Source organism: Cutaneotrichosporon oleaginosum (genome assembly GCF_008065305.1).
Source record: "Cutaneotrichosporon oleaginosum strain ATCC 20508 chromosome Unknown ATCC20508_contig01, whole genome shotgun sequence".
Taxonomy (NCBI): domain Eukaryota; kingdom Fungi; phylum Basidiomycota; class Tremellomycetes; order Trichosporonales; family Trichosporonaceae; genus Cutaneotrichosporon; species Cutaneotrichosporon oleaginosum.
The window spans coordinates 590,596-615,134 of record NW_027072170.1 but is presented as its reverse complement, the minus strand read 5'-3'; the positions used below and the strand labels follow the sequence as shown (position 1 = coordinate 615,134).

The 24,539-nt window shown below is 62.1% G+C and overlaps 11 protein-coding genes across 11 annotated transcripts; 4 read left to right on the top strand and 7 right to left on the bottom strand.

Annotated features, from left to right (window-relative positions):
• Window positions 1-35: 35 nt before the first annotated feature.
• Window positions 36-3,474, bottom strand: COLE_00260 (uncharacterized protein; the record flags this gene model as incomplete). The annotated part of the gene is made up of 9 exons (XM_018426777.2): window positions 36-709; window positions 741-974; window positions 1,005-1,163; window positions 1,214-1,341; window positions 1,372-1,926; window positions 1,958-2,057; window positions 2,088-2,369; window positions 2,409-3,002; window positions 3,036-3,474. 9 exons carry the CDS (start codon window positions 3,472-3,474, stop codon window positions 36-38), a joined length of 3,165 nt encoding a protein of 1,054 aa, XP_018277808.1.
• A 348-nt stretch (window positions 3,475-3,822) lies between these two features.
• On the bottom strand, window positions 3,823-5,301 carry COLE_00259 (uncharacterized protein; the record flags this gene model as incomplete). Its single annotated transcript, XM_018420433.1, has 5 exons — window positions 3,823-3,975; window positions 4,027-4,261; window positions 4,299-4,898; window positions 4,936-5,132; window positions 5,233-5,301. 5 exons carry the CDS (start codon window positions 5,299-5,301, stop codon window positions 3,823-3,825), a joined length of 1,254 nt encoding a protein of 417 aa, XP_018277807.1.
• Window positions 5,302-8,168: 2,867 nt separating this feature from the next.
• COLE_00258 (uncharacterized protein) lies at window positions 8,169-8,795 on the bottom strand (the record flags this gene model as incomplete). The annotated part of the gene is made up of 1 exon (XM_018419420.2): window positions 8,169-8,795. The coding sequence occupies one exon, from the start codon at window positions 8,793-8,795 to the stop codon at window positions 8,169-8,171; it is 627 nt and encodes a 208-aa protein (XP_018277806.1).
• A 290-nt stretch (window positions 8,796-9,085) lies between these two features.
• COLE_00257 (uncharacterized protein) lies at window positions 9,086-10,000 on the top strand (the record flags this gene model as incomplete). Its single annotated transcript, XM_018425460.1, has 1 exon — window positions 9,086-10,000. One exon carries the CDS (start codon window positions 9,086-9,088, stop codon window positions 9,998-10,000), a length of 915 nt encoding a protein of 304 aa, XP_018277805.1.
• A 598-nt stretch (window positions 10,001-10,598) lies between these two features.
• COLE_00256 (uncharacterized protein) lies at window positions 10,599-11,595 on the bottom strand (the record flags this gene model as incomplete). The annotated part of the gene is made up of 2 exons (XM_065626068.1): window positions 10,599-11,094; window positions 11,192-11,595. The coding sequence occupies 2 exons, from the start codon at window positions 11,593-11,595 to the stop codon at window positions 10,599-10,601; spliced, it is 900 nt and encodes a 299-aa protein (XP_065482562.1).
• A 192-nt stretch (window positions 11,596-11,787) lies between these two features.
• COLE_00255 (uncharacterized protein) lies at window positions 11,788-13,341 on the top strand (the record flags this gene model as incomplete). Its single annotated transcript, XM_065626067.1, has 9 exons — window positions 11,788-11,939; window positions 11,986-12,407; window positions 12,438-12,523; window positions 12,557-12,575; window positions 12,623-12,712; window positions 12,775-12,829; window positions 12,867-13,052; window positions 13,085-13,217; window positions 13,249-13,341. 9 exons carry the CDS (start codon window positions 11,788-11,790, stop codon window positions 13,339-13,341), a joined length of 1,236 nt encoding a protein of 411 aa, XP_065482561.1.
• A 68-nt stretch (window positions 13,342-13,409) lies between these two features.
• COLE_00254 (uncharacterized protein) lies at window positions 13,410-15,735 on the bottom strand (the record flags this gene model as incomplete). The annotated part of the gene is made up of 7 exons (XM_018419421.2): window positions 13,410-14,049; window positions 14,083-14,197; window positions 14,229-15,329; window positions 15,362-15,470; window positions 15,517-15,572; window positions 15,605-15,643; window positions 15,678-15,735. The coding sequence occupies 7 exons, from the start codon at window positions 15,733-15,735 to the stop codon at window positions 13,410-13,412; spliced, it is 2,118 nt and encodes a 705-aa protein (XP_018277802.1).
• Window positions 15,736-16,689: 954 nt separating this feature from the next.
• On the top strand, window positions 16,690-17,949 carry COLE_00253 (uncharacterized protein; the record flags this gene model as incomplete). The annotated part of the gene is made up of 1 exon (XM_018419419.2): window positions 16,690-17,949. The coding sequence occupies one exon, from the start codon at window positions 16,690-16,692 to the stop codon at window positions 17,947-17,949; it is 1,260 nt and encodes a 419-aa protein (XP_018277801.1).
• A 242-nt stretch (window positions 17,950-18,191) lies between these two features.
• Window positions 18,192-19,829, bottom strand: COLE_00252 (uncharacterized protein; the record flags this gene model as incomplete). The annotated part of the gene is made up of 2 exons (XM_018426039.2): window positions 18,192-18,437; window positions 18,516-19,829. 2 exons carry the CDS (start codon window positions 19,827-19,829, stop codon window positions 18,192-18,194), a joined length of 1,560 nt encoding a protein of 519 aa, XP_018277800.1.
• A 1,245-nt stretch (window positions 19,830-21,074) lies between these two features.
• COLE_00251 (uncharacterized protein) lies at window positions 21,075-22,088 on the top strand (the record flags this gene model as incomplete). Its single annotated transcript, XM_018426776.2, has 1 exon — window positions 21,075-22,088. One exon carries the CDS (start codon window positions 21,075-21,077, stop codon window positions 22,086-22,088), a length of 1,014 nt encoding a protein of 337 aa, XP_018277799.1.
• Window positions 22,089-22,534: 446 nt separating this feature from the next.
• COLE_00250 (uncharacterized protein) lies at window positions 22,535-24,252 on the bottom strand (the record flags this gene model as incomplete). Its single annotated transcript, XM_018423585.2, has 4 exons — window positions 22,535-22,663; window positions 22,700-23,605; window positions 23,637-23,858; window positions 23,932-24,252. 4 exons carry the CDS (start codon window positions 24,250-24,252, stop codon window positions 22,535-22,537), a joined length of 1,578 nt encoding a protein of 525 aa, XP_018277798.1.
• Window positions 24,253-24,539: the final 287 nt, after the last annotated feature.

Genomic DNA, 24,539 nt, shown 5'->3' with positions numbered 1-24,539 from the left:
ATATCATGTCTCTCTGACCTCCTTACGACTCTGACCTAGTTACGGCTCCTGTTCTTCGCCTTGCGCTCTTTGCTCTTCCACAACGGTCTCCTCTCCGCTGACTCGACAGTCGACGCCGCAGTCGACGTCGTACCCGATCCGATCCCCAAGCCTGATTCGCTATCCCACCGCTCCGTGCCCGCGTGCGCGACGTCAGCGGTGCTGGCACTCGGGGGCGTAGCGGAGCTCTCCCTCGTCTCGGACCCCGGGCCCTGCGGTCTCGCGTGCACCTCAACCCACCGTGCAGCCTTTTCGCGCGTCGAGGCGGTACTAAGCGCGTCACTGCCCGACCGCCCGCTCCCGCGCGTGGCAAGCGAGGCCAACGACGCCTCCTTGGCCTGAGCCTTGGCGGTCGGGCTCTCGCCCCCGCGCACGCTCGCGAGCAGCCTGCGCTCGTTGGCCGCGCGCCGCGCCTCGTGCTCCTCGCGCCGCGCCTCCGTCGCGGACGGCGCGCACAGCCGCGCCCACGCCGTAATAATCTCCGCGCGCTCGCGCGCGCTCACGCCGCGCGCGGCCGCCGCGCTCGCCGCCTGCCGCGGGCCCGACAACACGCTGCGCTCGAGCAGCCCGGCGTTGCCGAGGCGCGTGCGCAGCCCGCGAAACGCGCCCGTCGCGGGATGCACGACGAGGCCGAGGCCGGCGCCCGCGAGGCGCGGGCCGAGGGACACGACTGGCGTCAGCGCGGATGTGGGGGCGCGCACCGCCATTGAATGCGCCTTTGACGAGGCCGTCGACGCCGCCGCGCACCGCGCCGCGATAGGGTTCGGTGACGAGGCCCGTGAGGCCGTCGTACAGCCCGAACGCGAGGCCTTTTGCGCCCTCTTGCACGCCCGCGGCGAGCGAGTCGACTTTGCCGCGCCGCCGCGCGTGTGCGCCCATCATGCCCGGCACGTTTTCCAGGCCTTCCTGCAGGGAGGAGACGACGTCAAAGGACGCTGGGTTAGCGCAGCGCGGGAGAAGCGTACCTTTTGGCACGCCCCATACGAGGCCGCCGAGGCCGCGCGCGGGGGCGTAGAACAGCTCGCCGGCACTCCCGACGCTCATCGCGCCGAGGTTCAGCACGCTCTGCCCGAAACTCGCGAACGGGTCCGTGTAGTGCCGCGACGAGTCGTAGTCGACCGCGCCTGGGTAAGTGGGAGGGGGAAGTGGGGAGAGAGGGGGAGGGAGGACTCACGATGCGGCACGAGGTCGCGCCACGCCAGTATGCGCTCGTCGACGAGCACGGCGGCCACGCGTCCGCTGAGACGCGTCTGCGTCGCCTCGCACCACCACAGCGCCGCCCGCGTCTCGTCGACATCACACCTATCGTCAGCGCGCCCGTGCGGCACTCACCGCATGTTCAAGAGTGGGAGGTGGGAGTGGAAGCTGCGCACGCCGTCTGCGACGCCGTCTTCGCGCCGTATCTGTGCGCCGATGCGGCGCGCGGCCGCGCGCGTCTCGGGCGCGAGCGCGACGCCCACCGCGGCCGCGAGCGCGTCGACCGTCAGCGCGGCGTACGGCACGGGCGCGGGGCCCGCGCCCGCATGGTGTACTGCGTTGCCCCAGAACCTTGCGTCAGAAATGCAGGCGGAGCCGCACCATTGGTCGCCGAAGAAGGGGACGACGATTGTCGGCGCGCCGAGCGCCAGGCCGGCCGCGGTCGTCCCCGCCCCGCCGTGGTGGCAGACGGCGGAGACGCGCGCGAAGAGCCAGTCGTGCGGCACGTTGCCGCGGATGACGTGCACGCCCGGCGGGAGGTTGTCGGCGCCGAGGTCCGCCCATCCGGCGCTGATTAGCGCGCGGATGCCGGTGCGCGCCACCGTGTTTAAGATGATGTCTGCGTCAGCGCCGCATGCGAGGGGCGTACTTGTCAGCTGGTCGGGTTTGTCGACAACCACCGAGCCGAAGCTGGCGTCAGCGGCGCCGCGCATCCGCTTACCCAAAGTACACGGGGGGCTCGCCGGCTGCGAGGAAGGCGGCGAGCGCGGCGTCGGGACTGTACTCCGTATCACTGTCCATGGTGTAGAAGCCCACGACGTCTGGTGTCAGCGCGAAGGGGTGGCACGCACCCATGTTCCTCTCCCAGTCCTTCGGTTTTGGGAGGAGGTGTTCGCTCCACGCGTACGTGTAGGGGATTTGGAGGCGCTGCAGCACCAGCGGGCCACTCGTGAGCGTCAGCGGGCGCAGGCCGAGCACCGCGTAGCGGAAGTGGTTGATGAGGTCGCCGAGGCCCTGCCACATCAGCGCGTCGGCGAGGAGGAAGGAGGCGTAGTTGTTCAAGCTGCGGTCCGAGGCGCTGTTGGCTGCGACGAGGGGGTGCGGGAACGCCGTGGTAGGCGTCCACGGCATGGCTGGGGTTAGCGTGGCGTGTGCAGGCAGGGGAGGCTCACTGAACGACATGAGGAGGGGGATGCCGAGGGCCTCGGCGACGTGGATGTGTGCGAACGCCGGCGGGTTGCTGATGATTGCGTCGGCGGCAAAGTCGTCGCCGCCCCGCGAAAAGCAGGAGAGGTAGCACCCCACAAGCATTTCCTTGACCATGCGCCGCTTGCGCGAGATGTCGCCGTTCGCGAGCGCGCTCAGGCCCGGCACGAGGCCGGGGTTGCGCACCATGTAGCTCATCAGCTCTTCGGGGCTGCCGCCGATATCGTAGTGGTCGAGGCAGGGCGTGTCGAGGCGCGCCGCGGCTTGTTGGACCAGCTCGGCGAAGACTGCGTGCGTCGCTATGCGCACACGGTGCCCGCGCGTGCGGATCAGCTCGAGTGCCAGCGCAAGGTAGGGCTGTACGTCGCCGCGCGAGCCGACGATGAAGATCACGATGTTGAGCGGCGGGCACTCGTCGGAACGTAGCGTGTCCAGGTCTAGCTCGCCGCCGTATTCGCTCGGGGGAACGGTGGGGACGGATGCGAGGTCGACATCCACGTCGATCCGGCCTTCAGAGTTCACGCGCGTCGCCCAGTGCATGTCTTCGGCGGGGTTGTAGGCTGGGTTAGAGTGGGTGGGTGGCGGGGACTTACGGACTTCGTCGTCGGCGGGGTCGGCGCACGCCGCATCGTAGCTTGGGGGCACAACGTCGTTGACACCGAGAGCCGGGACGCGGGCTGCAGGAGCGGGGGACTGGTAAGGGCCTTTGGATCTGTCCTTGTTCCCCTTGGAGTTGTCCATGGCGTCAGAGCTGGCCAAATCGTTCTTGTCGCGTAGTGACTCGTTGGTTGGCGCGGAAAGCTCGGCGGTGACGCCGGCGTCCATCGACGGGCGCGACTCCGCCGCCTCTGGGGGAACGAGAGAGGGGGCTTGGGGTGCGGTGGCGGGTGTAGAGGCGGTGGCGGGAGCGAGGGTCGCAGCGGAGGCGGCGGAGGAGGGGACCGGGACAGGTGTGGGAGCGCGATCGGTGTCGGCGCTCAGTGACAGTCCGGTGCTCTCGGAGCTGAGCGTCGAGGGTTTGTCTGTCCTCATAACAATCGGTGTAGTGGTAGTCAGTTGCGTCAGTAGCGTTGAGATAGACGAAGAAAGCGAGATCGCGAGACCGCGAGACGGAGTGCTCGTTACGGTCGTTCTTGTCAATCATAACGCGTCATGGATGTCGCGCTCATCATGTTGGAGCTGGCCGAAGCGCGGATGTACGAGGCAATCGCGGGCAGTTAAGGCACGAAACGAGTGGCGAACGACGTCAGTTGCCGCACGAGTCACGTGCATTTGTTCAGATGGCCGATCTTAGCTCGACATGTGGACCATCCCTAGTCCACGCCACCTCTCGACATGCTGTACATTCTACTACGACCTTAAGCATACAACGACACGGGTCTACTTGCGGCTGAACCGGATCACCATGACACTCAAGTTGTCCGTCGAGTAGTTGCCCAGCGCGTGTTCAAGCAGTTTCTTGGACGCCTCTTGTGGGTCCTCGACGCCGCGCACGAGGTCGACTGCGTCCTGGTCCTCACACACATCCCAGAGCTGGTGTCAATAGATGGTGCGCGCATGCTCAAGTGCCGACAACCCACTCACCCCGTCACAGGCAACGATCAGGAACTCGTCCTCGTCGTCGAGTACAGTCTCCGTCGTGTATGGAGAGCCGACGACAAACTCCTTCATCGACGCGTCGCCGAGGGAGCGCGTCACGGCCAAAACACCGTTGACGCGGTTGTTCATGACAAAGCCACCAGCGTCCGTAATGCGCTTGGCTTCTTGGCTGTCGCTGCCCTTGTGGTCGTACGTCAATCGGACGGCCTGGCCTCCGCGGCTGATTGTCAGCACAGCGACAAGGAAGGATTACTCACGAGATGACTGCGCGGGCATCTCCGACGTTTGCGAGATAAAGCACGCGACGCACGCCCGTCTCGCTCTTCGGGTCCATCGTCTCCACACCACGGCCCGAGTCGGAGCCATCATCGTCATCAACGGCCGAGTCATCCGCCTTATTGCTCCCAGTGAGGCCGCGCACAAAGTCGCGGATGCGACGCCCAGACATTTTCCTGCGCAAGCTCTGCTCGTGGGATGGCGATGCGGCACCGCCAATACCACCCGACGACCCTGCGCCCATGGACCCACGGCGCGATGGCACGTCACCACTCGTCTCTGCTTCCAACTCGTCCTCGCCACGGCCTTGCATCAACCCACGAGCCGAAAGGGATTGGTTGAGAAACCCCTTGCGTCCCTGCGGTGTCTGATGCTCCATGCGGAGGAAGGCCACGACGGCAGTACAGCCCGAGTGGGTCCTGCTGCGGTACGCGAGGTGAGAGAGGCGGCTGTCGACGACAAGGAACGTCTTGTTGAGCAGCTCGGGAATGGGCTCGTCGGGATATGTCAGGAGGGCGTCTAGCAGATACTCGTGAAAGTTCTGGCCGCACCACTCCGCAGCGTGCTTGCCTGCATGACCGCTGGGCGTCAGCTAAAATTGTGTGTTGCGGCACTCACTCAAACACGGCAAAGTAGCCCTGTCCCCTGATACCAGCGTAGTCATAGACAAAGCTGTGGGCGTCTTCCATAGTGCGGCGGCATCGCTTGTTGCGGTCCTCGCTCACACCGACGCGGAACGTGGGTAGCTTGACAGCGACTTGTTCTTCGGTGGACGTGGGGGTGCTGCCCTTGACAGCGGGGTGGCGATTGAGAACCTGGGATCGTTAGAGGGGGGGGGGGGCTTCTGAAACGGGAGACGACTCGCGCGCGCAAGGGGCCGAGAAGGATGGCACGGAGGGAAGGGCGACAACTTACACCATAGGTCTCCGGCCCATCAGCCACAGTCACGCTCTTGGAGCGCGCATTTGGGCTGTCTATAAGCATGCCTGGACGAGCTTTGAACTCGGGGAGTGGCGAGTCATCCGAAGCAATGGATGACGGGGTGGTAACCGTCTGTGGCGGGGATGCGACAGCACTGATTGTCGGTGGGTGCGTTGGTTTCCGAGGAGGTGAGGTGCGCATGTTGTAAGGGGAGTCAAAATGACGAGCGGAGCAGCATGAGGCGATGAAAGGCCATCGTGGCATTCAGGCGGAGAGGGGGAAACAAAGACGCGTAAGATGAAGTTTGAGGGGGTCAAAGGCCGGTGTCAGCGATGTGAACGGCGACGAGATGATGATGATGATGATGATGAAGTCGATGAAAAGAAGGCGACGCGTAAAGGACAGTGATGATGATCGTGGTAACCACGCTGCCAAGCCCGTAGGCAGAGAGGGAAGGAGGGGGCACGCAGAAGGCGGAGGGGCTGATCGAGGTGGTCCGTGCTGCCATTTGTGCCATGCTGCAAAGAGTCACAGCAATGCAAGTCGTCGGCCCGCGATCATGGGAGCTGCAAGGCCGAGAGTGACGCAGCCCGATGGCCGACGGCGGAGGGCCGAGGAGGCTCAGAGCACGGGGAAACGGGGGGAACCGAGATTAGATCCCCACATATACCATGCTCGTCTCGTCACATGCACAGAGTGCTTGACCACTTGTCTCGGTGGATTAAACTTACGAGCTAGCCATAGCTGGCGACGAAAGGGCTGCGATGTGTAAGCATTAGAACATGGGTTGAGGGGGAGCAATCATGACGGTGAATTGTCGAGGGCGAACGAAACACAAAGACGTCGACATGACAGCCGGCCCCACAGACGTGGAATGCGGAGAGTGGGCTGAGACGGATGAGACGGCCGATATGGATGAAAGCCAAGTGACAAATGGCGTATGTGAGGCGCAAAATGCAATGCGCGAGATAGCAGATGACACGCGCGGCTGGCATGGCCATGACTTTGCTTGGACGGAAGACATTGATGAGGAGCGCGACTTACTCTGAGGGGATGTGTTGAGTTGAGAGAGGGTGGGATGGTCTGGATGGGCTCTGGCGAGGGAGCTCTGATCGGACATGGCTTGGGCACCACGGGGTAGGGACGGTGTCGGAGATGGGCTATGTGGGCCGCCCGGTGATCGAATGAGCCAGTGAGCTGTGAGCTAGTTGAGGGTGGAGAGGGTTGAGGGGTGGAGGCGGTGAGGGATGGGCAGAGAGGGTCGTGCACGGGCCCGAGTGGCGGTTTCGAGTTGTGAGAGGCGATGGGGGGACGAGGGGCCGAGGCGACGAGGGGCCGAGGGGCCGACGGAGGGATGCAGTGAGGAGAGGTGGATATGGGTTTGAAGCGAGAATGAGGTGAGGCGGGGGCGGGGGCGGGGGCGGGGGCGAGGGCGAGGGCGACTGCTGGGAGTGGACTGTGTGGGATGAGAGCGTAGGGGAATGCGGTAGGGAGGATAGAGAGATGATTGAGAGATAGCTGTGAGAGATGACTGAGATGATGGAGATGGAGGAGGAGGAGTTGGATGGATGGATGGATGGATGGAGATGGATAGAGTAGTCTTGTCCGACGCGAGGAACGGGATTGGGGGTCGACGGTGGTGACTGCTTGGAGGGTGAATAATACACAATAGGGCCCTATTTCAAAAGGGGAGCAGTACTAATGCTGGGGAGTGAAATGTGGTTGGTTGGTTGATGCAACTACTCAGGGGGGCGATTGTCCCGGGTGGAGGCAGGCCTCATCAATGACGCGTATGCTCCGATCTTATGAATTGTTCTGCATGGTCTGGTGCATGGTGAGTTACGTGGCTCTGAGCTCTACAAAAATGCACGAGCTCTCTGGGAGCTGGGAGAGTAGCAGTGTGCAAGTACAGGCAGGTGTCACAATGCCAATTGTCAAGTGCTGCAATAGTCGTGAGGAGGAGGATTGGAGTCACGATGGTGGAAGCAAAGGATGATGCAGCACGAGGGCGCGCGCAGGGGTTGTCGCGGATCATCAACGTCATCCCCCTTGGTGTCGCCATGTGGAACGGAGTATGTGTGGGTCTCCGATATCCGCAATGAGGGGACCTCGCGTGATCTGGTGATCACGTGATGGATGAGTCACCTCTCATCATCTTGATGAGGCGCGTCGCGTGCCGGCATCACGCGGACACAGGGTTCGCTTCACGTGACGCGACTGACAGCAACTGTCGTCTGATGCGACAGTAGAGTAGTATGACAGAGGCAAAAATGGATGCGAAGATTTGTAAGTGAGGATGAAACGGTAGCTGATTAGGTGAGAAAGGGGGTTGGAGCGGTGGAGTGATTTGCGCCAGCGTCATGGAGTCAGTATGGAGATGGAGATGGAAATGGAGATGGAGATGGAGATGGAGATGGAGATGGAGAGATATGGAGTGTGGAGTGTGGAGCGTGCAACCCCCCCTCAAAGTGATTTCAAAAGATGAATGATGAGCCTGAGGTTGAGAGGAGAGAGAATGAGGGCGGAGATGAGGATGAAGAGGATGAAGATGGTGAATTGAGAATAGGGAGAGGGAGAGTGGATGAAATGCGGAGAGAAGGGACCCATGTTTCAGGATGAGCAAGCGAATGATAAGTCCGAGTCATGTTGATTCAACGGATGGAACGAATCAACGTCATCTCGATTCTGCCTCGTTGCTTCTTTGAATTCCTCGCCGCGGCCGAGTTGACGCCGCAGTCAGTCCTCCATCTCTCGTCTACTGCACAGTACATCGCTACTGCGCTCCCTCGCTACTGCCCATCTCCTCATCCCCATCTCCCATCTCCCACCACAAGCTCACCATACCCCACGCCCCATTCCCAGCCCCGTTCCAAGCCCCGTTCCCAGCCCCTCGGCGCTTCTCCCCATACAATTCTCTATGAAGAATGTTCTCACGTCGTCCTGGGGCGTTCGGTTGCACAGTACTGTGCAACGGCGCATGTGATGGGCGCATCCCGCATCCTGCATGTGATGCCGCGGGAGACCGGAGGGCGTTGCATAGCTTCTACCAGGTGTGTGGCTGCAATGACAGGGCGATGCCGCGCCGCCACCGAGCTTGAATGCCCGTTTCCGCGCGCGCGCGCAGCGCGACGTTGAAGAGCAAAAGAAAAGGACGAGCGACCGACGACGAGACGAGGCGTCGGACGATGAACAACCAGAATAAGACGCTGAGGGCATACGGGGTCAGTGCAACAGGGAATATCCAGGGAACTCAGGGCTTCAGACGGATACGTACCAGACCCAGGGTTTGATGGGAACAAGTCTGCGTCTCCTTTTCCCATCCGACGGTCCCTATGACTGCATGCCACACACCGCCCTGGACCCCTTCCCTGATTGGCCCTTGGGCGCGTGGACTGAAGGTTGTCAGTCTCATGTGTCAGAGATGGGTGTTCAGGGATGTCAGGCACAGGCACTACTATACCCTCCCTCGTACTCCACTCTCCGTAGTCGCCTTTGACCTTCCTCCACTCGACTCTTAGATCTCTGTCCGTGCTCATGGCGTCGGGCGTTGAAGCCATCTCTCGATCCTCTTTTACTCAACTCGTCCTCGTCCTCATCCTCATCCTCGCCCTCATCGTCTCTCGCTTTCTCTTTCTCTCCTCATCATCAACTCGACGCCATCTTCATTACCTCGAGCCACCTCCATCGCCACCACCTCCCATCTCTCCCTCACTCCCTCCCTCGACGCCAAATCTGCGCCTCACTCGTGCCAGTCACTTATCAGCCCGCGCCATATAGCCCCACCCCTCCCCTTGCAATGTCGCTCTTCGAGCCCCGTGCCCCAACAAGTCCAGTCACTCCGCCCACAATGTCCCCCGCCCTCGTCGCCGGAACACTCCCCACCCCGCCCTCTTCAATACAAAAGTATCGCGACGCCCTTCGCCGCGACCTCAAGGCGCGGTACGAGGCAGCCGCCCGCGCAGGCCTTAACGCCCGCGTCCCCGCCGACGCAAAGCACGACCCAGACTACGGATACGACGAGAACCCCTTCGACACGCGCGCCCGCCTTCTGCACTCTTTCGACCCGCTCTCCCCCGCCAGCCCGCCCCTGCCCCGCTCCGTCTCGTCGTCTTCCTCGTCCTTGTCCGAAGAACCCGAACCCGAACCCCAACCCGAGCCCATCGCGCTCAACTCGCCCGCGCCCTCGATCCCGCGCCGCCGCTGGTCGGCTGCCCCCGACGCCGTCGGCCTCGCTTCAGCAGCCATGAGCCGATCCTCCTCCCTCTCTCTGTGCGACACGCCCGGCTCTGAAATGTCTTTTGAAGTCGGCCGCACAGCAGACTACGTGGGCCTGTACGGCCGCCCCTCTCTCCGCTTCAGCACAGCAGGCATTTCGCCTGCACGTACACCGCCGCCGCCACCCGTCGTTTCCACAACATCCTCGCACGCCGTCTTCAACCCCTCTCCTCTCGGCGCGTTCAACTCTCCTCTCGGCACGTTTGGGACGTGCGGCCCCTCCCCTCTCGGCACCTTCGGCACGTGCACTGCAACTGCAACACCACCAAAGGACCGCCGCTCGCTCCTTGGCGCTACGCCGCTCAAGCCGCTCAAGCCACTTGCGCAGCTTGCGCACACCCCGTCCCCGCAGCCGCGGCGCGGCCGCAGATCTCGCGCACCCGACGCGTGGGCAGACGTTGTCCTCACCCGCTCCGAGAGCGAGACCATGCTCCTCGCCGCGGCGGGGTATGCGTCGCAGCGCTGTCGCGGGGCGATAGCGCGGTAGCGTGAGCGCCAAGCCATCCGCCGGTCGGTTGGCTTAGCCTTGACTGTCTCGCGCTCCCGTTCCCCCATCTATCGTCGACTGTTTCTGCCACCATGCCTTCCTTGCACTACGTGCCACTTGCTGCCCGCCTACTCGTATTCGCCTCTGTTTGTTGTACCATGCATCATCTGACCGAGCCGGCTTATGTTGCTCATGTGCTCATGTCGCACTCAACCGACGCGTCGGCGGGCGTGCCTGCCCGCCATTATGCCCACTACGGGCCTGCATGGCCTGCCTCTACATTGCCTGACCTCTACAGTATTACTCTGTGTGAAGCGTTGGATGGACCAGTCGTGCCTACGTCGGGCCCATTCAGCTGGCCTCCATCCGTTCCAGGCTCTGCTAAACGGTCCAGATGTCATGAAACCCGTCAATTCCGGAATGTGGGCTCCATTAAGCTCCAACTGAAGCGGAGAGCCAGACCCGACTCTGGCTGGACGAGCGCGGCGCGACGTACGCGATTGCCAGTAGAAGGAGCGCCGGTCTGCCTGTATGAAGCGACGTCCGTACACTGCGACTGTAGGCCCTATGCATTCATGTCTTCACATCACCTCCGCCGCTACGCCGCCGCACGCGCACGCAACACGTCGCGCACCGCATCCGACATGACCCCCTTCTGGAGCTTGTCAAAGTCGTAGATCGTGCATGTGCTGCTGTTAGCTTGCCGAGGGATACGCACGATTCGCAGGTGAGCGCCAGCCGATTCGCTTTGAGCGACCACATCGCGCAGTGGATCTTGAACTGCGCGCGGTCGGGGTCGATCGAGTGCGGCTTGCTTGCGATTATGAGCTGGGTGAGCGGCGAGCGAGCGGCGGGAGGCAGGATAGCAGAGGAGGCGACACTCACCGAGTCTGGGTACGTCACGGGATAGCGGTATCGCACCGCCTGCTCTTTGAGGATGAAGCCGGTGCGGCGCCCGTACTGCCGTCAGAGCCGCTGATACTTCGCGCACCAAGTAGTCTTCGCCGACCTCGCCGAGGTCCGGCACCAGCGACTCGATCCACTTCATACGCGCCGACTCGACGTAGCGGCAATACGAAACGTTGTTGATGTGTCTGAGTGAGCACGTTCTCTTTTCTCCTCCCCCTCCTCCCCCTCCTCCCCCTGCCTCCCCTCTCCAGCCCTCCCACCACTTCCCCTACACACACTCACCGGTACATATCACTGTCGCCCCACGCAACCGGCCACTCTACCCGCCCCTCGGCATCGAACCCGTTCGAGTCGAACCACTCATGCACCGTCGCGCGCACGCGGTCATACCCCCCATCCATGTGCGGCAGCTTCGGCGCCCGGTCCCGCGTCCTGAATGGCGGGGGCACCCACGCCACATCCTGCCCCGCCAGCGGGCGCGACACGCTGTGGTCCTCCGGCGACGCCGGCCCCACCTCCCCCGGCGCGAGGTAGTATGGCGACCCCGGGTTCTTGAATTTCGCGAGGAGGTCGTTGATCCGGAACTCGTCCGAGTGCGTGCGTGCCGACGCGTGCAGCGCGCGCTGGGTGAGGGGGAAGGAGACCGCGAGGCGGAGGGGGAGGGCGCGGAGCGGGCGCAGCCACATTTCGTAAGGTCGGAGTATGGAAATGGGGCGATGAAGACGAACGAGGTGACTGACCGCTAATCAGCCGAGCCGAGCACTGGTTTCCCACGGTAGACCTGTATTTGGTTCCTTCCGGGACAAGCCATCGACGCCACCCGCACCACTCTCCAACGCTCCATCTTCCTCTCCCTCTCGTTCCCGAGCAGCAGGGAGATGAGGGCTTTACTGCTACTCCTTGGCCTCGCAGCGGCGCCCCACAAACCCCGCCGCGAGCGCGACCTCCCCGGCACCTTTGTGCGTTTCGCCGACCTCGAGCAATGTCCGCGCCTCGTGCCCCGCGCCACCCCGGCGCGTGTCGACGATGTGTGAGTGTGCAGGCGACCCTCTGCGTGATGTTTGAGCTCAAAACAGCCGCCCAGACGACTTCTCCGTCGTCATGGCCCTCGGCGACTCGATCAGCGCGGCGCTGCTCGCCCGCGGGGGGTGGGAGCCGCAGGCGCGCGAAGAGCCCCAAGATCACTCCACACACTCACTCTCACAAGAAGCCCAGAAAGCATTTGAGCACCCACCCGCTTCCACAGCCCTCGCACCCGCCCCGGGCGTACCCGAAATTCTCGAGTGGCGCGGGCTCTCGTACGCCGCGGGTGGGGACCGCGGCGCTCTCACCCTCCCCAACCTGCTCTCGCACTACACCCGCGTCGTCGGTATGAGCTACGGGCGCCATCCGGCGATCTGCGTCGGCGGTGAGAGCGACGACTGCCACCCTCCTAGTGACGGGCTGAACGGCGCCGTGAGCGGGAGTATCGCCACTAGCCTCCTTGGCCAGGCGCAAGGTGAGCGCCATCACGTCCACGCTTACCCAGAACTGATGCCGCGGTACAAGGCGCTCAGCACCAGCTCTCGGAAGGGCTGGACGTATGTCAACCTCGCCATCGGGGCGAATGATATCGTGAGTGACTCATGGCAACGCCACTGATAGCAGTGCGCCTTCTGTCTCTCTTGTGAGCTCGGCGCCACTCACGAGCTCATGCAGCCAACCTTCCATTAGGCCCCGGCACACCCGACGAGTTCGCGGAAGGCATCTCCGCCGCCGTCGAGGTCCTGCGGCAGCATATCCGTGGGCACTCCATCTTCTCAGCTGACGCCAGCCCGCTTGATCGTCAACATCGGTGCGCGACCCAACGCCCGAGCTCACGCCAGTCGGCCTCTTCCGCGTCAGCGCAGTGTACAAGCTCACGCTCCACGACCCTTACTGGTGAGGCTGAGGCGCGACTCGCTCCCGCTCACTACAGCCAAGGGCCGTACCACCCGCCCATCCCCCACCTGCCCTTGGAGTGCTCGTGCGCGACCCTCCCCGGCCCGGTCGGCGACTACTCCCGCCACCGGATGGACGAGCTGGGCGCCGCGTACGATGCCGCCGTACGTGACCTCGTGCGCCGGTGGGACGCCGAGCGCAACAGCTCATTCGCGGCGATCTGGTGATTACACGAGGGGTAATTCTGACATTCAGGCAGCCCGGCACCGCGCTCGACCTCGAGCACTACCCTATCGAAGCCGTGTCGCCCATCGACTGCTTCCACCCCTCGGAGGACGCGCACCAGCGGCTCGCGGCAGGCATATGGAACCGCCTCGTTCTTCCCCAGGTGGGCCTGTCTCTCGCTCAGCTAACAACAGGCATACAAATCCTTCCCCTTCGCCTGGGAAGACGACGTGTGGGTGCGATGCTTGGAGGCAGACGATCGCGTGCAAGTACGGCAGGCGTTGTAAACATGTGTACCTCAAGTCGTTGCGGTTGGTCAGCATGCATACAATCAATACAACCCCACAAACACAAACTACACAAACGACGTGTCGAGCCCCTCGGCAAAGTCGACGATCGCGATCTTGGCATCGATGCCCGAGCTCACGACGCGCGTGTGGTCGCCTGTGATGGCGAACACGCTGCCTTTATGGCACCCCGAAAAGTCGAAAATAAGCCGCCCCGTCGCGCGCTCCCACATCTTGATCGTCTTGTCGTAGCTCGCGGACAGCGTCACGTGGTCGCCGAGGTAGAGCGAGCGCACGAGCTCCGTGTGCCCGCGATTGAAGCAGCGCATGCACCCGCTCGGGCTCGGGCGCGTGGGCACCGGACACACGCATACGGCATGGTACGCGACGCCCGGCTGGATGGCGTAGCGCACGCGCGGCTCGTCGGCGTCGAGGTCGAGCATGTCGCGGAACGTGACTTCGTCGAGCTCGGCGCTCGGCGGGAGCTGGACGACGTGGAACGTCTTGATGGACGCGTCCGACGACCCCGTGACCAGCGTCGCGCGCAGCGTCGAGCCGGGCACCTCGGGCGTCCAGCCCGCGAGGCGGGACGCGTGCGGCTCAAACGCCATCGACGTGATGCCGCGCACGTGCGCGTCCAGGCTCGCGCGCAGCCGCCCGTCATGTATGTCCCAGACTTTGATCGTGCGGTCGCCCGACGCGGACACGCTGGCGTCAGTTTCGCGAGGCTTAGAGGCTTACATGAACTCCTTGGTGATGTCCACCGCGTTGATCGCGCCGCGGTGCCCGTCCGACGAGTCTTCGATCACCACCAGCTCCTCGAGCGTCCGGATGTCGAAGACACGGATCGTCCGGTCTGGCGTCAGTGTGCACGCCGCAAAACTTGCCTTTTGAGCAGCTGACGATCCGCTCGCTGTCGCCCCGCAGGAAGAAGACCGAGTCTGTGTGCGCTTGCACCACCTTCTCCGGCGAGCCGTCCCCGTTCTCGATGTCCCACAGGCAGATCTTGCCGTCCCCGCCGCCGCTGATTGCCACAAGGCGGGTTTTGGCTGCGCGCGGAGACGGCGATTTTGGCGGCGAGCGGGCGCCCGAGTACGATCCCAACGGAGACCGGCTCGACGCGTCCTCCACAGGTATTTCAGCAACAAAGTGGGTCAGGATCGAGCCCGCGTGTCCGCCCGCAAACACTTTCACCACTCGCGGAGTGGGCGATAGCTGCCACAGGCGCATGGTCTTGTCGCGGGACGCGGAGAGAAGCCAGTCGCGCCCGCTGATGGAAAAGGACGAGGGCGTCGACGCCCGCGCGGGACTGCCCGACAGCCCCGAGCGGCTAGATGACACGGTCGTGCCAAAGATGTCGCTCGAGACGGGCGCGAGGAGACTGTACAGCGCGTCGTCGACCTCGCCTATGCGGCACGAGATGTTCATGTGGTGCTTGATCAGGTGCAGGGAGTAGATGCTCTCTGTGTGCCCCGGCAAGCCGCCGTGCTCCTGCGACGAGGTTGGATTGATGATTGTGACGCGCGGATTCCATGATGAGGCTGTGCGGCGGCCGTTGGCCTCCAAGTCTGCTGGGCGGAGGTACGTCATGCGCCGGTTGAGCGTGCGCCGCACGAGGTAGAGATGCTTGTAGCTTACGCGGGGAAACACGGTCGGGAGGCCGAGGTGGGAGGGTATTACCACGTCTGGCGAGTTCTCGGCCTGTGGTGGAGCGGCGGGCGCCGAGAAGGCAACTGCGCGCTGATACGTCGGTAGTCCGCTAGAGCGTTCCCACACGGTGCGGCGGACGGCGCCCGGCGACGGCGACATGGACATGATGTGCGAGTCGTCGTCGTCAGCGTACTCAAAGCTCTCGTCGCCATACGCGCGCGACGTGTTCGGGCTCACGGCGCGCTGCACCAGCTGGCGGTGCAGCTCGAGATCGTTCCATGTTGTGTGCCGCGGGACGATCTGCGGCGTGTGGCGCTGACACAAGATCTTCCAGATGGCTGGGGTCAGCTGTGCACGCAAGGGGACCGACATTGATCGTCGCACAGCTTGGCCCATTCCCGTGAAACGGCTTTGCAGCGCAAGAGGTCGTCGGCGGAGAGCAGCGACAGGATGCGCGTGCTGATCTCGGGCGGGAGAAGCTGCGGTCAGCCTACCTCCGACGCCGACGCCGAAGACACCACCCACCCCGACAATGTCTTTCTGCATCCTGTCCGAAATGCGGGCGTAGATGTGGAGCATCTCTGCGCGTCAGCCCGCCCCGCAGCTCACGCACCATCGCGTGGGAGTGACCACAGCATCTCGCACATGAGGTCTGGAGTCAGCGTGGGGTGACACACGCCTCCCACCCCTCCGATCCTCTGGCGACAGAGCGAGAAGCTCTCTCCGTAGTTCCGGTATCGTCATGTTGAGTAGTTGGTGATGCGAGATGCAAGTCTCGCGAGCTCGATGTGAACTCTTTGTCCGAAGAGCATAAACGCATTCCGGATCAGCGGTTCGAACGCGTGAGCATTCGCCACCCAGCCTCCGCAGCCACGTGGTGGTGCCTCACCCGACCCGGGGCTAACCCCGAAATGCCGGGTGCGAGTCAAGGACAGCGTTTAGCCAACGCGATTGCTCTCCCCTCGATACAAGCCCATCACCATCAGTTCACCCTCCCTCATCCTCATTCTTCTTCTTCTCTCCTCCGTCCGCGTCAATTCACCTCGACCAGAGGCCCTGCTGTGCTAGGACGACGCTCCTAGTCTCGCGATTCTGGTGAGTGTCCTCTCCTCTACTTCAAAAGGATTACGAACAAGAATCGCTACTCGCGACGCCGAAAGGCGCAAGACGACTCAATTCTCTATACCCAAATTTATGATGCTTTCCCTTCTCCTCTGCGTAGCGAGCAGACGCTGACTTTTCCAGCTCCCCGCGTGTGGCGCAGACTCGACAAGGCCTCAGTTGGAAGCTGTGACGATGTAAGTGCTGTTTCCCCCAGCCCAGCGCGACCTCTTCCCCTCCCGCTCTTTCATGATTAGTCCATTAAATTTTGACAAGCATATGTAGGATTCTCTTCGGAGAGCCTGACTACATCTTATGCGTATGATCCTCCCCATTGCAGCCTTGCTCTTCGTGGACAAGACGCTGACAGCCAGCTCACTATTCCAATGACCCCTCCCTCATAAGCGGCGTAAGAACACCACCACCCTCAGTCTCGGTGAGTACCAGTTCCTCTGTCTCTCAACATGATGTCACAACTGTGAACAATATCTGCATGCCTCCGGGCGGTGACGACAAAACCATCAACGCTTAAAACCTTCTGAACCCCTCTCTTGACTTCTTGGCATCTGAGATCAGAGAGCTGACCCCAGTTCCATCATGCCTCCCGGATATCCCCGCCACCCCTCTCAGTCCGCCGCTCACTTGGGCCGGCGTGTCAATCCTCAGGACCTCGCGGTTCTCCCTTCGCACGATCTTCCCTCTTATTATGATCCACCATCACCGTCGTCTACATCCTCTTCCTCGCGGGATGACGTGTACGGTACATTCGTGAGCAACCAGGGCAACAAGCTCGAACCCAACGCGCGCTGGCAGCGTGTGGGCAAGATGTGCTCCTGGGGTCCTACCTTCGAGGAGACGCAACGTGACCGGCGCTCTCGTAAGAGGATTCGCCTCTGTCTCGAACAACTCTTGCCCGAGTCCGCGGCTGAGGTCGGAGAGCCAGCCCCGCAGAACATCATCGACGCCGAGGAAGGACGCCGCGAACGCAAGAAGCAGAAGCAGGAGGATGAGCAATACCTTCTCCCACATCTCAGGAGCCCGTCTCCACCACTTTCCACGGAAGATCTCGCACCCATACTTGCTCTCCCTAGGAGTTACCTCGACATTGTGACCAGCCCCGCCTTCCGCTACTCTCTGGGCGATGACACGATGGAACGGGGACTGCAGCAGACGGCCGCCGACTTGCTCGAGGGCGAGAAGGGCCTGATGCAGGCCTTGGGGCGCCTGCGCGAGGTGCTGCGTCTGCGTGAGCGTGATGTGTCGTCCTTTAGGCCAGCGATGAACGGCGAGGCTTCGGGAAGCCGGGAGGAAGCACACGGCACCGTTGCGAACGGATCCAATGGCCCTAGCAACCAAGAACGCATTCCACCTCTCCCGCATGTATCGGAGACCGACAACCTCTGGAGAGTTACCCAGGAACTCCTGAATGCGCAGCCGCCCCCCGAGATCTCTTTCACTCGCACCAAGCCCGGGACGGCCGTCGAGGCCCCACCCCCCACCTCACCCACGGTCAAGGCGCAGCCGAAGCTCACGCCCATCCACCGCCTGTTCACCTGCCCGGACGGAATGACTCTCGAGGCCAACCCCATCGCCGACGATCCGCGCTGGGCGATGGGCCCCAACCACTACGCCCAGCGCCAGATCAAGTACAATCTTGACCTGCCCACGCAGCAGCACGCTGTGGATGAAGCACTGGAGCGCATTTGGGAGCTGCTCGCCGACTGTAACGAGTACAAGGAGCGCCTCGAGGAGGCGCGCGAGCGTGTTTCGGACGTGGCTCGCGTCCGCAAGGCCGTGTGGAAGGTCATCAAGCGCCGCGCAGGGCGGGAGCTCGACCGCATGGAGAAGAATTTGTAGTAGTTGTCATATTTAACGTTGTCAGTGTTCCGCCATGTATCGAGATTGTGTTTTCAATGTGCGCCGTTGGGCTTCAGTCGTGTTTTCACGCCTTGCCCATTGTCCCTACGATCAATCTTGAAGTTGAAGACAGTTCGCCGCCAGCCAGCATCACCAACCCGATTACATGCGAAGCTCACATTGAGCTTCTTGCTCCCAGCTCCAACTATCATATCTTTAACTCATCTGCCCTCGGCTGTGGCCTACTTCGCTAGCGTAACAACAGTGTTATCGGGCTTATTCTCGATCTGGAGGTCTGCAGGCGCCTTCTCGAGGTCGACATTACCGCGGTGGACGTGGAGGGCGTCCTCGTCGAGGTCGCCGAAGACCACGCCGATCTGCTCGAGTGTGCGGCCCTTCGTCTCTGGAAACGTGAAGTACGCCACGACGAGGAGGTAGCAGCACATGAAGATATAGACGAAGTAGTATTTCCAGGAGATTTTGGACATCTGAGGTCAGCTGTGCTTCGAGTTGACCTCGCAATGGTGTCTACCTGGGGACAAGTGGAGAAACCCTCAAAAACTCACCGCAATCGGATTGACGAAGGTGTTGATGCAGAGCGCACCGTATGTCGAGACAGTGGAAAGCCCAATACCCTTGGCGCGGATGCCGAAGGGCAGGATCTCGGTGGTGTATGGGGTGCCGAGGGGCATCCATCCGATGTCGAAGCCGCAGTAGAAAAGGAAAATGAAAGCGACTGTTGCGCTGCCGATAGCGGGGTTGGGGGACTTCTGGAAGGACGCGCTAAGGCCGGTGATGGCGCTCAAGCAAACGAGCATGGTAAGAGTCGACGAGATCCACATGGGACGGCGGCCGGCGCGGTCGACGACATACGTGGCGGCCGTGTTCATGCCGAGATTCATGACACCCATGCCGATGATCAGCACCGACTGCTGGCGGGAGTCGGTGATGCCCACGACCTTGAGCATCGGCACGAGGTAGTACGCAATGATTCCGATTCCATTGAGCTGTGCGCCTGCGGCGGAGTGCACGACAATCCACGTGCGCCAGCGATTCGCCTTTGTGCGCCACAGCGCACTCCACCCTTCGGTGTTGGAGCGCTCAAGCTCGATAGCGTTGGCAACCTCGTCCATCTCCATCGTCACGAGGGGATCGTCCATCTTGCCGTTGGCGTGGAGGTTGGCGAGGATCTTGCGGGCCTCGTCCTCGCGGCCCTGCGCAACGAGCCAACGCGGCGACTGAGGAATCCAGATGGCCAGCGGGAGACAGAGGATGGGGAGCACCGACTGCGTGAGGAAGGGGATGCGCCACGACCACTCGCTGTTCCCGATGTGGGTGATGCAAGCGTACGCAACCGACGAGCACAGAATGTTGCCGATGTAGTACATCGACAGCTGAAGCGACATAGCTTGGGCACGGAAACGAGGGTGCGAGAGTTCGGCGCACATCGCGAGGCCGGAGACAGCGCCAACAGAACTGAAGCAGCCCATGAGGAAGCGGCCGGCGATCAACTGGCCCAGGTTCTTGGACGTCGCTTGGATGATGGGCGTGAGCATGGCGCCGAGGATCGCGATGATGAGCGGGATTTTGCGGCCGACTTTGTCAGCGAGCCAGGCGCCTAGAAAGGGCAGGAACAGGCCGGGGAGGTACATGACTGCCGTGGTGAGGCCGAGGAGCGTCGAGTTGTTCTTGAGGCTCGGGAACTGAAGGTAGAACTGGGGTACGGCCTGCGCACTGTTCAGCATGCCTGAGTCGTAACCTTTCACGCCGTACATGAGGGCGGAGAGGGACACCCAGAGCGCATTGCGGCGCAGCGCGGGATCCTTCCACCACGTCGGGTGGGTGTTGTTCTCGACTCCGTTGTAGTACGAGACCGGCATAGCGAGCGAGGGTGGGGGTTTTGCTAATATCTCGCCAGACTTTTAAGCGTCAGTGGCTTGATGGTGTTCATTCGCTGAGGCGTCGCACTTTCGGCACAGTCAGTTGCAGCGGGGCGGGGTGTCGTCCCTGCTCAGCTCTCCATCTCGTCACGCGTCTCCAACTCCCCCACCCGATCGTCTCGGTTTTCGGACAGCGCCGATGCAAAGTCATTAGTGAAAGGCGTCAGTCAGAGCTGTGAATGGGAAGGATTTGCCAGAATTCTGGCGTGTTCACAAAGACTTGCTCACGAGGACTGTCGGATGGATGTTGCACATCGTCAGACGAATAAACGGGAATTGAAGTTGCGGGGCGTACGAACGAGGGTGTATTTGCGGCCGCGGAGACCCCTGCCGAGCCCCAGCTGAGCCCCCATGACCTCCGCGAGGCGGCGTGCCGTAGATGCCGCGGGTGGGGCGAGCTTCGCTGCGGCATCAGCACATGGCTTGACGGACTGTGTTCATTGCGAGCAGGCACGCCAAACGCCAGGTGACCGCCACTCCCCCACTTTGGGCGCCTCGCGCGAGTGATCGGTCTCTGCGCCGACGCACGGAGCAAAGTCGTACCGATTGCATTGGCTCTCGGCGAAGCTTGGAGGCACGGGGTAGTCAGTTTAGCAATGAGTAGTGCGGATGTGGAAATGCCGCCGGAACATCAGAGCGCACGTTCAGAGCTGTGCCTGGCGACGGATGCTGTTGAACGGTTGAACCGATAGCAGCCGATATACGACGATACGACATGCCGAAGTGATCCGCCAAGCCCACATGTCCGCTCAACTCGGCGCGTGCTAGCATTGCTGAGTCAAGCGGGTGTGACCGAGAGCAGTCAGGTCGAGGTTAGCGAGGAATGCATGCGCCGATTCCCAACTTCCGGATCCTGAGGCTAGAACGCGAAGCTGGCGATATTGCAACTATAGTGAATGGCTAGCGAGACTGATGATGCCTGAATGCTCCATCCATGCACTTCTCGGCGGAGGTCTTCTCCGCGTTCGCAAAGGAGTAACGGTACGAGTAACTGCGATTTGGTTTGCGATGCAGATTGTCAATGGAAGTCTGACGAGGCGGAGATGTCCGTGACGAATGGTCACGGTTATCCTGCAGTGGGGTAGGGGAACCATCCCAACGTGACGTGAGTGACGCACCTGGTAATCCCAACTGCCAGGTCCCTCTATATTGCTCGCACTTCGCGAGTCTGCTCACCAACCAAACATGCCTGGCGAGACCGAACTCACGACGCCCGTCAAGCTTACCAAGGAGGACGGCTCGTTCAATCGCGCCGCCCACGGCTGGGCGCGGCAGCCTATCGTCGATACCGCTGCGATCGATGGCAGTGTACTGAATGGCAAGAACCGCCGGTGGGAGTACTGGTGCGTGCTCACGCCGACGCACATCCTGGCCTTCTCCATCGCCGACATCGACTACTTCGCGCCTGCCAGTGTGTGGATCTTCGACCGCAAGCAGAACAAGGCAGTCGTCAACTACGCGAGTGTCGGGCCGATCGGGAGTGTCAAGCTGTCCCCGAACGTCGAGGACGGCCCGCATAGCGCGCGGCACTCGAACCCGGACGGAGAGCTCGCTGTGGACATCGAGCACTTGCCCAACGGGACACGCATCCGCGCGTCCGTCCCCGGAGGGAGCTTCGATGTAATCGCCTCCATGCCGCCGAGTCACGAGCGCACGGCCGTCGTCGTTCCTTGGTCCGACGACCTGTTCCAGTACACCCTTAAGGACATCTCGCGGCCCGCCACGGGCTCCGTCACGATCGGTGGCGAGACGTTCCCCGTCCCTGAGGGCTCGTGGGCGATGCTAGACCACGGCCGAGGCCGTTGGCCCTCCAAAGTCCACTGGAATTGGGGCGCCGGGTCAGGCAGGCTCGCGGACGGCCGCGTGATGGGTCTCCAGGTCGGAGACAAGTGGACAGACGGAACGGGGTCGACGGAGAACTCGTTCCTCCTCGGCACACGCGTCTACAAGATCAGCGACAAGTTGACCTGGAAGTACGACGTTGACAACTGGATGGACACGTGGCATATATCGGGCGGCGGCCTCGACGCGACGCTCACACCGTTCTACAACAAGGCATCATCTGTTGATACCGAGCAGGTGAAGAGCCGGACGGACCAGTGCTTTGGTGTTTGGAAGGGCAGATTTGATACTGGGGAGGAGATGGTCGAGTTCGAGGACATCGTGGGGTTTGCGGAGGATGTCACGAAGACGTGGTAGGATGGAGCGTTAGCTCTGTTAGAGTGGGAGCGTGCTGTAGAAAGGCTATGGAATTCCTGAGCAAGAACAGCGAAAGGTGGAGCAGAGCACTTTATATACCCCCGGGCGCGCGGGACAAGCACTGTAATGGTTTCGGGAAGATGTTCGTTTTCATAACGGAACTCCTCGTCTCAGTGCGCTCCTTGTACAGCCTTGTCTCCTCTAGCTCGAGTGTTCGAGCCCCACCGAGTCCTCATGGATTTGTGTTGGTACCGCCTCGGCAATCATGCCAGAATACTTCCGGGTACAGATAGGCCGGAAACGGATCAGTCTGGCTGGTGTGGCATTCGTGCTCCAAGAGGTCAGGACAGCTGTAAGCGCGCAGGGCGAGCCGGGCGGGCATCAACCTTTTGTTATTGCTGCTATTGCTACATGCATGCACGATGGATTGCACTCACTCTATGGCTCTACTGCTCAATGACGCGCCGCTTGGGCGTATACAACGATGTGATGCGCTTGCGCGGCACAAACATCCAGATGATAGTGAACGCCGCGATCATCGCCACAGCGATGGGCTGAATAGTCCAGATGCCGTGCTATGGTCAGTCCGGCATGTCTAAAGAGTCGCTCACCTTGTCCGCAATACCACCCGTCATGAACGGGATGGCGGCCGCACCGGCTCCACCCAAACTGCCCATGATGCCCATGACGCCGCCGCGCAAGTCGTCGTCGAGCACCTCAGACACCACCATGAGCGCGTTGGGGTAGATCGGGCCGAGGAAGAAGCCCACAAAAGCGTAGCACACGCCGTTGCCGATGAGGCTATCCGTGAACCAGATCGCGAGCTCGAGCCCCAAGGCAATGGCAGCGTAGAGATAGATGGAGAACTGGTACCCAATTTTCTTGGTGACGGGGATGAGCACGATGCGGCCGACCGACATGCCGCCCCAGAAGCCTGTGACGGCGTAGCCGGCGGCGGCCGTGGCGCCGCGCTCGGCGATGAGAAACGACGTAAGCCAGCCCGAGATGCTGACCTCCACCCCAACGTAGAGGAATGCCCAGATGATGAGTGCGTACACGCTGGGCGTGGAGAATATGCGCAGCATCTTGGTACCGCTCGAGTCGGGGGCGTACAGCTCAGCGGGGGGGAGAGGCGCCGCCTCGTTGGGAACGATGGACGGGGCACGTGTCAAGCGCTCCTTGACGCCCGCCATCTCGACCTCCTCCTCGCCCTCCGCCTCCCGCTTCTCCCGCTCCTTCCGCTCCTTCTTCTCCCGCCGTACGTCGGCGTCCTTGGGCAGCAGCGCGGTAATCTGCTCCTCCGTCTTGCCCTCGAACGCCCACAGCATCATCACGACCGTGAGGAGCGCTACGGCCATCGCGACGAAGAAGTAACGGTACGCAGCTTCCACGTGCTGCGCGAACGCGGTCGAGATGAAGGGCGCGATGGTGCCGCCAAGGCTGAAGCATGCCTGCACGACGGACATTTTCGTGTCTGCGTTCGGGAGGCGAGTCACGAGGTTGTTCACTTGTGCGTCCTTGTGTTAGCGCGAGCGCGAGCAGGCTTACTTGGATACCCATGCCGAAGCCGTTGAAGATGTACCCGATCAGGAATACGGGGTAGGGCGGGCCGCAGCCCGCGATGAGGTAGGCTACGGCCGTGGCGAGGGCGGCGAGTGGCGTCACCAGACCGAAGCCGATGCGGTCGGTGAGCCACACGTTCACCAGGCCCGAGATGAGCGTGCCGACAAACATCATGATGAAAAGGATCGACATTTTAAGGTAATTGATCTGGCGTCAGTCGATCCGCGAGTAGGTGATCACCCCATCTAGCCATGAATAGGTTGATGCGATCCTCACTCACGTTGTAATATCGCTGCAGACTTGGGATCAGGGGCCCAACGCTGCCGTCGTTCCATCCACACAGCACCATGGAGGCGCAGAGCGCGCCGGTGATGATCCACACCCTGCGTGGGCTAGGGGCTGGACACGCGCGTCGCAGCCGCCTGAAGATATAATGGTGGTGGGCGTAGAGGTCGGCGTCAACGGGCGTCTCGACATCAGGCGGCGAGGGAGGACGGGGCGTCTGAGGCGGAGTCACGAATGGCTGTGAGTGGGTTGTGGATGCCGACGATGGTGGCCGAGGGAGAGACGGCACCCCGCCATCGTGAGCAGTGCTGTTCATTCCAGATGAAAGCGCAAGTGGGAAAGAGTGCAACTCGACATGAACGTCGCCAACAAGAGTGTGGTCGGTGGAGGGCGAGCTCGGCGCATGTCCGACACGGCTGAGTACCCTGCCTTGGCGTCTTCAGGACCGGCGACGTGCTAGCACTGATCGAAGCCTGGGAGGGTCAAGCGAGGGCAAGGAGCGATGCACCGAGGCGGAGCGGAGCGCTGATGCGGGCTGGAGTGGAGTTGTGCAGGCGGCAAATTCAAACTTGGAGTGGAGACCGGCTGCGCGGGGTCGGCCCG